This window comes from Gopherus flavomarginatus, chromosome 14 (genome assembly GCF_025201925.1).
Source record: "Gopherus flavomarginatus isolate rGopFla2 chromosome 14, rGopFla2.mat.asm, whole genome shotgun sequence".
Classification (NCBI taxonomy): Eukaryota; Metazoa; Chordata; order Testudines; family Testudinidae; genus Gopherus; species Gopherus flavomarginatus.
Window position 1 is genome coordinate 22,587,427 of NC_066630.1, and position 15,861 is coordinate 22,603,287.

Below are 15,861 nucleotides of genomic sequence, written 5' to 3' on the forward strand. Positions count from 1 at the left end.
CTCCCAGCCTGCAAAGAAATATTGACTTTTTTTTTTTTTTAAGTCTGGATTATTTTGTTTTAGAAGAAGTTCATACTTCTCTACTATCATAATAAACAGATAAACAGCACCGATTTTGCTTCTATCAAAGGAAGTACATTAAAAGGCTAAAATTGTATGCCATTCAAGCAGATTTAAGAATAAACCATTACCTATTATTCTTACTTTTTGTTTTTATTGTGTGTTTCATTGTAGTCTCTCAAAAGCTTCCTATATGGCAAAGAACTTAACAAATTTGGAGGATCCAATCAGTAGAAAAGCTAAAATCTGCAAAAATATAGAACACATTTGTTTTACAAAAACAAAGAAATATTAGCAAAAACACTTTTCTTCATTAGAGACAAAGAGCAGGATGTTTGGATTCATATTTTAGGTCAAGCTACTTTATAAGAGCTTGCTCCAGAAGAAACTCCTGCACTATGTCTGTAACACTTATAAAACCTAACAAATGAAAACTAACCATGACTGGGGAATCCTTCATTCAAGTAAAAAAAGAAAGAAAAAAAAAAGAAAGAAAGAAAAAGAAACCAACCGGCTAGTTAATAATATTCTGTTTCTCACCAGCACCTTCTACAGATAAGTTTCACTAAACAATGTTTTTTTTATATATTGTACTTCTACTTTTACAACAACCTACTTCTTCATCAACAAGAAAGAAAAGAATAAAAGAATTTCCCTCAATACTGAAAGTTGATCTAAAAAAAAATGGAATTACACAACCAATCTGCAATCACACATTGGCCTTCAGATTCTTTCTAACCATTGATTCATTTGGCTGTATATATATAAAAAAACAAACTGAAAATGTAATATATCACAATCCTTTCCAATATAGGTCAGTACTGACCCCAGCTTATGGGCCGTCTAAGATTTCTCCTATAGTGCAGTTGCAACACCACTTGAATTGATTTTCTCTGCAATGACAGCTCCAGTCAGACTGGCACCATGGCAGTCTACCAACACATCTCATTACTATGCTAAGCAAATGACAGCAGCTGGTGTCATATTATAAAGGTGTTTTCAACAATGAAAACACAGCCCCTCAATCTTCAAGGCAACACTAAATCATTTAGACGGTATCATTTTTCTGTTAAGAGCATTATTTTTGGACAAAGACCACTTTGAAGTTTGAAATCGCTCTGCTTTTTAAATAACTAATGACCTCCTAACATTTTAAAATCACTTTATTATCCCACCTACGTTGTTTGGAAGTACTTGTTGCCAGGTAACAGTTTAGCAGCCATTTTCAAGGGCTGGGAATTATTTTTTTTCTTTTTGTAATATATACGTGTAGCTGTATATATATATATTTAAATGTTTTAAACATCCTGTACACCACTGGGAATTTGTACACAATTCTTTTGCTTGGAATGCAGTTATCAAACTCTTACCCAAATGCACACCTAAGAACTGTGTAAAATAATATTGCAATATATAGATTGATTTGTTCAGCTGCATTACTCTTGGGCCTTGCTGCCCTCCTCTGTTAGCTCTGCTGAGCTCCCAGGTTTGACAGCTGCAGGTTCCTCTAAATTCCCAGAAGCCTCGGAGTCAACTCTGGAGCGTTTGAACCTGCGATCTGGATACTGGCTGTTGTCAAAAGGCATGCGATGGACACAAAGAACATGGGTCTTCAGATTTCCCTTCTGAGAGGCACTGTATGGGCAGTATCTGCACTGGAAAGGCCTGTGACCTGCATGACAGACAAAAGTCTGGTTAGTTTTTCTCATATTTACATTTTCACTGCAAGCCAGTTCTTTGCAAAGTGTAACAAAGAAATGCTGCTATAAGGAAGAGCTGCATGCATTCAGCAACAATAAGGAATTCATAGTGCTTCTGTTGAGTTCTATTCATACAAATTGTATTGTTAAAAACTCTTTTTCTGGGACATTAAAGAAAACTAAGCCACACCCCCTCCCTTAGTTAACATAATTGTTAAGCATTCACTCTGTGATCCAGTCTGAACACTTGCAAATAGAGTTAACCATATAATAGGTTTTTTTTCTATTTGTTGATTATCTAGAGCAAGGCACAAATGACAATGTGCAGACCCCACTCTAATAAACAGACTTTGTCTTTAGGTCGGTTTCTGAGGATAACGTATGTTTCATTTGATGCACATGGAGTTGTGTTGTTTCGTGTTTTTCTGAATGGATAGCAATAAGGGATTGAGATAAGCAAGCCCTCAAGCCTGCAAATACTTACACATATGTGTAACTTCACTGCAGTGGGACTACTCATGTGTGAGTAACATGATGCAGCTGCATGAGTGTTTGCTGGATGGAGGCTCAAAACTATAGCTAATTTAAAAATAAAATATCCACTCTAGATTAGAAAAGGAAAGTTACTGCACAGAACCTGATGTATACTTGTGTATGAAATAGTGACTGAAAAACAGACATGAATGAAACACAGGTCTTTTTAGTCAGTCTTGCAATGTGCTTTACGTTATTTTTCATAATAGTGTGACTTTGAATCTTGGTGCTGTATCTGGTATTGGAGGTTATGTTTCAGCAATCACATTTCAACCTATGCTGGGAAGTTGTTGATGTGCTTTACTGGAAGTTTATGAGCTTTGCCTCTCAAATTAACTTAAACCAGGACCATCTGAGGTCAAATGCGCTTAGCTTGCTTTAATTTGCTCAAATAAATGAATAAATAAATGTGCCAGACCATCTACAGAAATCCAGGACAAGTGAAAAACAATATCCAATATCCACATTAGAAGAGCACTTTCCCCCCTCTCCTGTTTCTATACTACATACTACCCATGAAGCAGAAGGAGTAGTAGTAAAGTACTGTAGGTGTGAAAGCACTGCAGTGCACGCAGGGTGGGAAGGGGCCAAGAGTGGCTAGCTCAAGAAATGTCACAGGCAGGTGAGCTGTAGCCAATCATCATTTAGGTGTTATCAAGTTAGTTTTACATACGTTAAGTGGAAGATGGATAGCCTGGTCAGACGTTATTCCCATTAGAGAAAGAGGTCTGAGGTGACACTAGCATTACACTGGTGGTGTTCTGGATGGTGTGTTGTCAGGAAAACTCACTCCATGTAAGAGATGTCATCAGCTGAACTAGAGTGCTTGGGCCCCTAAAACAACCCACTATTTTTTATGGAAAAAGTGGGAATTAGCACCTCAACACTGAGTCCACACACAAGATTCTAGCTGCTCCTCGGGAGGAGGGAAGTGTTGTACCCAGAACACAGACCTATGGGCATGTTTCCTCAAGCAGGGATACGACATTTGTGTATGGAGGAGATGCCTGCCCATCATCAATAAATTGATGTCAGTTATGTTAGGACCGTGTCCTGCTCCAGAATACAAAATATTTACATTTGCCTAAATGGATCTACAGGACACAGTAAGTTGGTTTCTACCTAAGTCTCAGGCTTGAAGCACTCAAAGTTCTTCTGCTCCTCAGACAGGGAGATGAAGGGAAATCTTCCAGACAAGGTACTCAGGGAAAAGAGATGAAACCCAGAAATCATTAGTCTTAGCAAGGGCAAATTTCCAAGGAAAATTTCATCTTGGAAAAAGTAATAGGGAACATAATGAATACAATCAGGAATAGGTAATTATAGAAATAGGAATGGGTCAGGAATTTCACAGAGGAATTTCAGCAGGAGGACTACAAACTGAGGTCAAGGAAGAGATTACTAGACCTATTCAATGCATATCAAGATCAGTCCCTTAAATCCAATGGACTATACGTCCATAACTGCACTCAAAACATGTTTGAAAGTATCAGTTATATTCTTCCACAATCCACTTTTGTGCACAGAAAATGGGTGCAAAACTGAATGGGTTTAAAGAAGGAGATTCACTGAAATTATGATTTGCATTGTTTTGGAAATTCTAAGCTAGGTTGCAAAACTCAGAAGAAAGATCCAATAAAATCATTCAATTTCACAATTATCCCTTCAGTTCATAGAAGGAAACATCACATCTTGGAAAGAGACCTCAGTGATAAGGTATGAGTTTGGTCTATTTTATCCTGGCAAGGGTGTTTGTAGTTTTGATTTCAAAAATTCCTTTGTTTGTTCATCTGGTGGTTTATGCTGAGGATCACAGTACGTGTATTTTAAACTGAAGGCAGAACCTATACTGAAAATCCTGGAACCTTTATTTGCTGATAATAAGTAATATGTTGATTGATTGATATTTTTTATATATAGATATAGATATAGATAGATATAGATATATAGATATATATACACACACACACACACACACACACACACACACAGAGTATCTTTCAGCTCAGGATCTCAAAGCATATAGAGAGGTGGGTACATATTATTACTCTCTGTTACAGATGAGGAAACTAATTTACAGAGAGATTAAGTGACTTGCCCAAAGTCACATGGGAAGTCTTTTCAGTCAAGAATCAAATGCCTATCTCCTGACACCAAGGTCCTTGATATCACCATAAGACTATACTATGTGCCTGGTCAGATTGCTTTATGGAAATAAGGTCAACCTATCTGATTAAAAGGACCACTGGAATTTATACACTGACAAAATGTTTGTCACAATGTGCATGTAAAACAAATTCTTCCTATAGTGAATAAATTAGCCATTACTGCGTTGTAGTGAATTTATATTTTAGGATATATAGTAGCTGTAAATACAAGTGAAAACATCAGTATAATGAAGTCTCTATATATTTTTAAAGCTAATTTGCTATAAACAGTCTAGTGTCTGCAAAGGTTTCATATAAGAACACTTAAAATTGCATAGAGTAATACTGTCATAATGGGGGCCTCACCCAAAATCTATTAAAGTCAATGAGAGTCTTTAAATTGTCTTCAGTGAGCTTTGGATCAAACCTATGTAGAACAGTGTTACCGGTTTCTTTACCTCCTGTTAAGAGAAGGTTACCTTTCTTTCCCCTAACATACTTTTATTCATCCATCCATTACATTTTAACTGATTTAAATTATCTGCAAACAGACACCAAATTATATTTCTGCAAGCTTCACTTTGTACATTACAAACACACACAAAAAGCCCCTATGTTAAATGAACGTTCTTAGGGTTGCAAAGTCAAGCAGTCAAAAAGCTGGGAAATGCTAGAATTAATGTTGCCTTTGCAACCTTAATTCAGCCCCCTTGTGTGTCTGCATTACAACACAGTCTTTAGCAACATGATCACAGACTATTTTTTCCACAGGAACTCTGCCTCATTCAGTGCACAGAAGGGATGGTGCTCACTTAACGAGCAGCTATTCAATATTTCGTTTTATCTTCACTGCTCAATGTCCAGCCATAGGCCTCATTCATGGCACACTTTTCAATCCCTGCTCTGAAGACTGAATTATTAATTTTCTCATGGGCTTTTCTGTGGTGCTCATCACTACAGTATCTGAGTGTATCACAGATATGAATGAACCACAACACCCCCGTGAGTTGAGGGGGAGGTCATATTCTCATTTTACAGATGGGGAATTGAGGCTCAAAGAGATTAAGGTCCAAAGTATCAACTAATTTTGGCTGTCCAATTTGAGACACCTAAGACCTGACTTTTCAGAGAGCTTAGCATTATATAGCGCTTCACATGTTCACAGAGTACAGCTTCCTTTGACATCAGTTGTGGCGATGAGTGTGCAGCACTTCTGCAAACCAGACCCCAATGTCTCCCGTCAGGCACACAATTAGCAACAACTTGGTGAGAAAACTGGTTTAAGCGACTTGCCTAGAATGACACAGGAGCTCTGTGGCACAGGCTGGAATAGAATCTAGTTCCTCCACGGCAGCAATCAACTGCCTTAACCATGAGACCAGCCTGTCTCCTCCTGCAATCCTTTGTGAATCTTTTGCATTCACTATATACCTTCCAACTTCTGCAACAAATGAGGCCAGAGTCCTACAAACAACAGCCTCTTATTCAACCCTGATTCATACCCAAAGCAGCTCCATCCTGTGCATTGAATGAGGCAGGGGTCTTGTGGAAAAAATTTTGTGATCATGTGATTAAAGATTGTATCATAATGCATATGCACACGGTTGTAAAAGCAACCTTAATTCTGGCATTTCATAACTTTTTAGTGTTTGACTTTGCAACCCTAATAAGTCCCTTTATTTTAACCAGCAAAATGAAAAAAAAACAACGCCCCCCCAAAATTCTATCACGTAGCATCATGAACCAACACCAACGGAGTTGGGGCCTTTACATCCACCATACAGACCTCTGCCACTTGAGCTAACAGAATAGCTGACAGGAGTAGTAGGTTGACATCCCCTATGTGGACCAGCATTTAGAGAGGGACAGCTGGTTTCTTAGATTTTGTTGACCTCAGAGGAATGGGGAGACTCAGGAATCTTATGTTCCAGTTCAGGCTCTGAAATGGAGTGGATCTAGTGGGATTCTTCTGCTCATTTCCTTTTTTCATGACCCTTTCTGCTCTGCCCCTCAACCTGTCCCTTGTCCTAGTCCTCTCTTCCCCACTTCTAATTCCTCATCCCAGCTCAATTTCTTCAACTAGCCGGTCCCAGTCTCCACACAGCAGGCTTCTCATCCCAGAATCTTTAGCCAGCAAATCTAGTCTCACCCCTCCTGACTCACCCTCCCTGTCCCAGTTTCCCCTACTCCTAGTCCCAGGCTCAGTTCTCCCTGAATCTCAGTCCTTATCAAATCTATCTCCCCTCCCCCTTCACCTCTTTACTTCTCATCCCACTGGTTCTCAATCCCAGTCTCCTTGCCAAGCTAGTGATAGTATCCCCCGCTGGCTCCTCATCCAATTTTAGTCCCCTCACATTAGCTCAGTTTCCCATGCCATTTCATTCCCTGACCCAGTATCCTTGCCCAACCAGTTGCAGTCCATCTTTTTCAGATCCTAATCTCAATATCCTTGTCTAACTAGTCACAATCCCCCCTGGATCCCAGTCCCACTCTCCTTGCCCAGATAGTCCCAGTCTCCCTCCAATTCAACTCCCAGTTGTCTCCACCAGCTTCCAGTCCTGGTTTCTGTCCCTTCTGTCCCATGGGCTCCTTGTTCCAGTCTACTTCTCCCTCTAACCCCACCACAGATCTGACTTTGGTTCCATTCTGGGTGGGAGCATGCCCAGTGTGACTGGAATCTTTTGCAGAACTTAACTGCTGAAATCTAAGAAGTCTCTGCTGAGCATGTGCAAATCATGATTTTTGTCAAATTAGGGCAGATTTGCACAGGACGGCAAAAGGCATGTCCTTGACACAAAGGCAACCCACTGCCAAATTTCAAATCCCTGCTCCAAAGCAAGAGGGGTCCCAGAGCTTTTCAAAAAAAGGCCACCATTTTTTTTGTAACACTGGCAAAACAGCAAAGAGTCCTGTGGCACCTTATAGACTAACAGACGTTTTGGAGCATGAGCTTTCGTGGGTGAATACCCACTTCGTCAGATGCATGTCCACATGCATCTGACGAAGTGGGTATTCACCCACGAAAGCTCATGCTCCAAAACGTCTGTTAGTCTATAAGTTGCCACAGGACTCTTCGCTGCTTTTACAGATCCAGACTAACACAGCTACCCCTCTGATACTGGCAAAACAATGTATTTTCCTTAGCTTTGCTCTCAGAAATGGCTGAACTGGTTTGGTTGAAATTTTCCAAAATATTCCACCTGAAGCAGACACCCAGAATGGAGGAATTCAGCTCAAATGGTTAAAGGTTTGGCAAGTTATAAGTAACTGGAAACAGGGTCTTATAATAGGAAGTATAGGCAACATTAATAACAAACAACACACTAGCCCCTGCCTACAAAATGTGATGTCATTTATCAGTTCTTTGGGGTATTAGCTTGACCATAAGTACTGATCATTAAAAATAGTAATACCAATTCATACACTGTTCCGTTAAAGTAATATTGAAACAAAGAATTCACAAACCATGGAGTAAAACAGCATTTTATATTAATATAATATTTGTAATAAACCCTTATTCCATTCAGTATCACAAAAGGTTCAAAACTGTGCAACTGTATATGGGGAACATAATTTATTAATTCAACAAAATTTAACAAATAAGACCATATAAAATGCACCTAAATGGATTCTGTTCAATGTCTTTTTTTCTACTGCTTACTTTTTGAGGCCATCAAAATTTCACATCACTGCCATATGAAAAGTAAGTACACAATAAGTTAATTTGTATTGTCACAATACAGTACAACTGTAGTAAAGAGCACATTCATTTTTAATCTGGTATGAATAATATATAAATATGTATACAGAGTGAGGGTCAAAGGAAAGCAAGAGGAACATTGTTTACAACAGAAGTAGTACAAAAACCAGAGATTATTCTTACTTGCAAAGATAACAATATCTGCAATTTGCTTGTAACTAAGGGACAAAGGAAAATGCCCATTTCTCTTGGGTAACCCATCCATTAATTATGGCTCAAAACTTGTTGTGGGCAGCAGGTTCTTAAAATAACCCTTCCTAGATAAGTTGGCAATAAATTTATAATGTTTTATCTAGTGGTGGTTGGTGGGTTCTTTCTTTGCAAGTTATAGGTCATATGTATTCTACCTTCTATATATCTTCCAATAAAATTATTTGAAAGCCCTTTAAGAAAAAGAACCCTGCCTGATGGTTCAGAAGATAATGTGTAATGCATTGTGTTGCAGTGTGGGAGAATCAGGTTAGACGCAGGCCAGCATGGAGAGCAAATTATGGAGCATCCTTCTCAGATATGAAGGAGGAGTGGGAGGACACTATACTGCTTACAACTCAAACAACCTGGCGGTAGAGTAGCACACTGCACTGCTTGCACTTCAGTGTCTGAAGACCTTTCAACCCTGTGGACTGAGAGCAGAAATTATAAAGCGATGGAGCTACAAAAGAAAAACAGGAAGGATCGACTATAATTGGAGTAATGGTGTCAGGAAGCAGTTGTGGAAGATGCAGAGTGCCCCTGAGAGATGATGAGTACCCTCAGCACCCACTTAGGCCAACGGGAGTTGACAGCACTCAGAACCGTGTAGGTCCAAGCCTAGAAATGGAGAAAGCACTAAGGCCAAGATCCTCCAAGGTATTTAGGTGTCTAATTCCCATTGAAATTGATTTCAATGAGAGTTAGGCATCTAAATACCTTCAGGATCTGGGCGCAGGACTCAGGCTTGGGCTGTCCCAGTTTTTTGAGTGTCTGCCCTGGGAAGAATACAGAGCTTGGACAGGACGAACATTCTGGTCTTGAAAAAGAACTAGCAAATATAAAGAAAAAACCCCCAACCCTTTACTTTCTGCTGCCTTTTAAACAAATAGGTTGCTTTGTTAATTTAGACTTTGAGAAAAAAATGTTTGTTTTGTTTTGTTTCAAATTTATGATCCGATATGTTGCTTTGTGACATGTCATGTCAACCTGCATCAGTCACATTGTGTTAGGTTTCATAACATGGCATGACTGATGCAGCCCAACACTGTGCATCAACGGAATGGCATTTGAAAATGCAGGTTTTGAGAAAGGCATAGATCTCCAAGTAGGTTTTTATGACTGTATAGGGGCAACAATGTCTACAGCTGGAACTGAGCGTTTGTCAGTGGGTTGTTTGCCAAACCCATTTTGCATTGGTATATTTTTAAAAATCAAACAGTGCCACTGTCGCACATAAAAACCTCAATATCAGTATAATCAGGTTACTGACTCTACTCTGTATACTGCTGATAGTTGCTAATTTACCAACTTCGATATGGATCTATTATTTAAGATTCACACAAACAGGAGAGGGAGAGAACAAGAGATGAATGCTGAAGTATTTTTCATTGAAAAAAAATCATTTACATGGTGAAGCTGCATTTATTCTCCACTCCTATAATTATTTGATTGGCATGCAAATAGTAGAAAATTTTCCACAAAGAAACATCTTATTTTGTGGTATTACAGGCACATATGTAAGGGTTTGCATTAAAATGTTAAAATAGGCATTGGATTAGTCACATGGATAAGATCAGGAATTTATTCCAGATTGTTAAGAGAGTACTAATAGGAGCAAAACCATGGCTTTCTCCCAAAGCAACAAGAAATCAGTAATTTGAAAGAAAAATGCCAATAATACATCATACACACAAGCCGTCTGTTGTCCCCACTACACTACTTTTTATTATATTTCATATGTGTACATATATACACACAGGGAAAGAGAGACAACTGCATACACATAATTTTACTTATAAATGTAGAGAAAAGGATGAAGAGCAATATAATGATGAATGGAAAACAAATGCTGTGCAATGTACTATAAATTATAATTAAATCCTGAGAAAAATGTTTACTAGATATGACATTTGTTCCCTTAAAATGCAAAAATGACAATGTTCATATGACAGAATGCTCTGAGTGTTTCTCATTAGGTGGCCGATGGTTCTGAAACATTGTAACATTATTACCATGTGTTATGATAAGTTAATTTCAAGTTTCTTCCTTACTGTAAGTACATGCTTTTTGGCGAAACCTGACAATAAGTCCCATCACCTCTTGCAGATGATCACCTTAGTAGGTCACTTTAAGTTTTTTGAGTCACGACAATGGAAGACACGTCATGCTCTTTTTGTATTTGTAAAGTCTCCTTTAATTTTCCTCTAGGAGAAGAAGGAGGATGGTCCAGTTATTAGGCTACTAAGGCTCCAGAGACCTGTGTTCAATTCCCTGCTCTGCCACAGATTTTCTGAGTGACCTTGACCAAGTCACTTAGTCCCTTTGTGCCTCAGTTGCCTATTTGTGAAATGGGGATAAGAGCACTTCCCTACCTCACAGTAGTGTTGTGAGGATATCCATTAAAAAGTGTGGGACACTTGGATACTCTGCTAATGGAGTACCCATGGACAGATGTCAAAGGGGAATTGTTGAAATGGACTGGACCGTAATTTGCTGTTTGCTGTTGATACAGTTGGATTTCCAACTGGAAATGTGTTCTACAGTTGCTAGGAGCAAATAAAGGAACCTATTCATTCCCATTTAGGTACAGTTAGAATTTCAAGCGGGAGGTAGCAAGCACCAGTAGAGGTATATAGAGAAAGGTTTTAATGTTCAGAAGCGTATTTGACCAGATGCCAAGAAAACACATCAAGGAAACAACCTTAGAACATGCTTCTGACCAAACCAAATGTAGGTTCTTCTTGTCACCAACTTAAAAATCATTTCTACCAAGAACAGCTGCTTTTAAATCTTTGTTTCCCATGAAAATCCATATCAGAGGTAGAATCGTGATTTAAATGAACCCATGGGCATTTGCCATCAGAAGGAACAATTCCAAGATGGTGGCCATATGCTTTCTGCCTGACAGGACAACCTTTCTGAATGACTCCCTGGCAATCCCTGTGACCATCAGCTTGGAAGTAATTGTGTAATGCATCTTCATCTTCACAGTTTGGCATCTCAGGAGAACTAAATGCTTGCTACCATTTTAAGGTGACAGCAGTACAGCATACAAACAAAAATTTAAAAAGGGAAAAATATTTTCATTTAAAAATTGGCTACTACTCTTGTGCATTCCATTCTTTTTATCCACAAATATTCATAAAGATTTTTACTATTCAAAGCAAACATCCTAAATACGGTCTGTATTACCCAATAGACCAAAATGGCTCTAAAGCAGCCATTCCAATTGTGTGCATAATAATATGCATGGATAAAAGCTCAATACATATATTTGTCCAATAGACAATAATGACTCTGACTGAACCATTCCACTTTATTGGTCTCACACTATGCATTTATAAAACTCCCTGAATACCAGACAGATTAGAACTGGTACAATCAGATTGATATATGCAATAAAAGTTTTCCAAAATTTCTGAATATACATTTAACCACACACAAGCCCTGGAACAACTCATGGAATGTTATTATTTGCCCAACTCTTTTGGGTAAATAACAACATTCCATGAAATGATTTTTCATTTATTAAATTACAACAAAGAAATTAAATTTAACTCCCCTAAATGTAATGTTGAACACACAAGCTTTTTAAATTAACAGAACTGTCTGATATTCTAAACAATTGACAGAATACAAGTATAGACAAAGAAGTACAAACAAATGAATTTTAGAAATGATTGGAAAAGTTTTCACCTGTCATGACTGGAGCTCAGGCTTCTGTGCTTTACCTGCAATGCTTGATGACATCTCAGACACTACTCAAGCTGAATTTTCTGTGTTACTATAGGGCTTGATTCTGCAAACATTCTAAAGAACAGCCAGAGAGACTACCGATGGTGGGAGGCACACTAAAGACATGATTCAGACAGTGTTTAACCACAAGCTTAAGTCTCACCGATGTGCTTAAGCACTCTCCTGAGGAAAGATGCTTTCCAGGTTTGGAGCCTAAGCTTGGTAGTATAGATCTGCATGCATACTGAGTGCAGAATAGCCTTAGTGTCAGGTTAGCAACTACTGAAGGATCTCCCCTGCACAGGGAAATGTTTCACGTGACCCCAAGATTTGGGGAAGGGCACAAAGAGCATCTTTGTGTCACTTCCTCACTTGTGCTGAAACTAAGAAAATGGTGTAATGGGCCTACTCACTTGAGTCAAAGCATAAAAACGTATAGCCTCAGGCTCTTAACAATGATAAAGATGTCATTGGTTGTAGCAGGGGAAACAAGCAAAGTAAGAAAACAAAATTCATTATTAGTTTTTAAATGTATTTGTAACGTTAAAATCTACACGATGGACCAAATTATACTCTCAGGCACCTACTTGGCTCCCTCAGAATCCAAGTGAAGGTGCAGTCTATTCATGATCTGGGATCTTTAGTACTTCTGAATAAGCATTTCAGTTCACTATTTAATAATCTTAAAGGTATAATATAAGCCTAAAGAAGCCAGGAAAGTGCTAATGTTAATGCTGAATTCCTTTCATTGCACCATTAAAATAAACAAGTTATGTTACAAAAATGGAATTTAAAGCAACAATTCAATGTTTATCTTAGGTCAGTGATTCTCAACAAAAGGTCTCAATAAAAGGGGGGCCACGAGCAGGTTTCAGGGGCCTGCCAAGCAGGGCCAGTGTTAGACTCGCTGGGGCCCGGGGCAGAAAGCTGAAGTCTTGCAGTGTGAGGCTGACGTCCAGGGCTCCCAGCCCTGCACCTGAGGCTGAAGCCAAAGGTTGAGCAACTGAGCTTTGTGGGGAGCCCTGTGACACGGGGCCCCAGTCAGTTGCCGTGCTGGCTACCCCCAGGGGTGAAAGTAAGGCAGTACAGGCTGGTATGGCGTACCAGTAAAAAGTGGCTGCTGGTACCAGCCCGTACAGCTGACTTTAAAGTGGTGCTGCGGCAAAGGACCCTGCTTAAAGTGCTGCCATGGCAGCTCTTGAACGTCGTTGCCCCTTTTGCCCTCCCCCCCCAGGCCACTGACAGGCAAAAGGAGCAGCTGCCCTGGGGCCAGCAATTTAAAAGCGGAACTCCGGGCCCTTTAAATCACCTCTGGAGCCCTGGGTGGCATGGGCCAAGCAGTGCAGATGCTGACCCCCAGCCCTGCCCCTTCCACCTGAGGCCCTGCCCCTTCTGGGGGCCGAAGTCGGCCCCCGTACCGGTAAGAGTTCAATTTTACTTTCACCTCTGGCTATCCCCTAATGCTGGCTCTGGCTTTTATATGCAGAAAAAGTTGTTGTGACACTGGTGGGCCATGGAGACCAAAAGAAGAAAAACAAAATAAACAACTCCATATGTAAAACAGCCAGAAGTAAATCATAACAATGTAAGAATGACCATACTAGGTTAGACCAATAGTCCATCTAGCCCAGTATCTTGTCTTCTGAAAGGGCCAGTGCCAGATGCTTCAGAGGAAATGAACAGAACAGGGCAATTATTGAGTGATCCCTCCACTTTGGTCCCGTACCAGCATCTGGAAGTCAGAGGCTTAATACATGGGGTTGCATCCCTGACCATCTTGGTTTATAGCCACTGATGGACCTATCCTCCATAAACTTCTCTAATTCTTTTCTGAACACAGTTAGAATTTTGGCTTTCACAACATCCTCTGGCAATGAAGAAGTACTTCCTTTTGATTGTTATAAACCTGCCATCTATTAATTGCAAATCAGTGTCAGACAGAAGCTAACCCTCACATGGATGTAAAGTCAATCTTAATAAACAGAAACAATTAGCAAATTCTATAATTTTCCTTCATATTTATGCTTTCAAATCATTAATCAAATCAGTCATCAAACATGAGAAGAAACATCTCTAATTTTACCATTTTTACCTTGTTATATATTGATGGTAATAAAAATATAAATATTTATTATATGAAAATAGATGCACTAAGATAGAGGAGTTTGTATGCTGTGTTGAGTAATCTAAATTCCAGAAATAGCTAGATTAAATTGCCTGTGGTTGAATGCAGACTGTATTTCATATTCCTTGAAAAGATCACCTGACTACAAAAAAATTTTTTTTTCACAGAGTAAGATTTTTAAAACAGGAATGTCTGATTTAAGAATAGAAACAGATACAAAATCATCTCTTGTGGAAGAAACTGGTACATTCAGCTTGGGAAAAGAATAGTTATTATTTGGTATAAAATATTTTTTCTACAGGTAGGAGTATGTTCTCATCTCTTTACGGTTTCTTTCAAATATGTATTGAACATTTTATGACACATTGCACACAGCACAACACAACACATAAATAAATACTCGGGACTTCATAAAACAAAGGCTTAAGTATTTTAAATTGCCTGCCAAATCTTCTATATATCTGGTGTAATGCAACATTTTTGTGCACAATAGGACGCCATTTTGTTTTTGACACAACAGTGTGAGTTAAGAGCAAAATGCCCGAGAGTACCCCAAATGAAGTTAGTGGGAATTATGTCATTCATGGAGCCTGGAATGTCAGCCATAATTGTCCAATGCTTTGGTAGATTTAATTACATTTAAATAGATTTTCAAATTTATTCATTTTGGTTTATATACACAAATATATTAGAGAGTTCATATTAAGGGTACTGGGTGGTAAGCTATCCTGGAAAAATTTAGAAAGGCAACGGTTGTGAAAATTTATAATTTCCACAGCGGCCAGGCAAAAAATATAACTTTCATTCCTCCCCCATGTCACCACTGTCACAATAATTTTCTCTTTCACCAAATGCCAGAAGAAATAGATGGGCAATTCACTGTCCCTAAAGATCTGTAGGTTCTGGCTAATTCAGACAAAGGGTAGGAGTGAATTCCAAAGTCAAAGATAGATTATACACTGCTAACACATCCCCTTTCTTTCTATCACTCCGGTTTGAGTGTTCGGGTAGATTGCAGCTAACCAAGTGTAGCCAAGGAGAGATGTGGTCTCAGAGGTAGATACCATTTTAGTCCTTAGTATAAATAACTGATCAATACAGAGTTCTTCTAAATACTGTACCTTGCAAGACACAAGTTTAGGTAGTACACTCCTGCCCCTTCTGCGTGTGAAGACATGAATCAATTCATGTGTAACCCAATCTATTGTTTTACTTGTTCTACCACTTATTTTACATTTCTTCTACTAATCATATCACTGGTATTCAGTTCTGAGGAAATACACTTCTTAGTTATGAAACTCTTGACCAAACTATCTCGAGTTCTCTCGCTAGCTCTTTCATGAGAAATTTCAACCTCCTGCTCCCTCAAGTGTTTTCAGGAGTCCAATACACTTTTAATCTTACAAGGGATACTTAGCTTTGAGCATGAAGCACTATGTTCACTTAAGTGAGGGTTTCCAGGATAAACCCTGCACTCTGGGGATATGGGACTGTAGAAACAGAGATTACAGAATTATGGAAGTTACTACTGGAAAAGGCCTAATCAGTGATCTTGTTTTCCTGCCAGTATATTCTTACATCCTATGTTCAGTCTAGTTTTAATATATG

At 38.9% G+C, this 15,861-nt stretch overlaps 1 protein-coding gene across 5 annotated transcripts in view; it reads right to left on the minus strand.

The window, feature by feature from the left end:
• Window positions 1–15,861, minus strand: part of ZNF536 (zinc finger protein 536) — a 421,935-nt gene that overhangs the window by 2,159 nt on the left and 403,915 nt on the right. For 4 of the 5 annotated variants that reach the window (XM_050923035.1, XM_050923033.1, XM_050923032.1 and 1 more), the window contains one exon: window positions 1–1,732. This exon is cut by the window's left edge and continues 2,159 nt beyond it. In XM_050923035.1, coding sequence (XP_050778992.1) covers window positions 1,497–1,732 — 236 coding nt within the window. In that variant the 3' untranslated portion in view covers window positions 1–1,496. The remainder of the gene's footprint in view (window positions 1,733–15,861) is intronic. The other variant, XM_050923036.1, reaches the window with a different exon arrangement.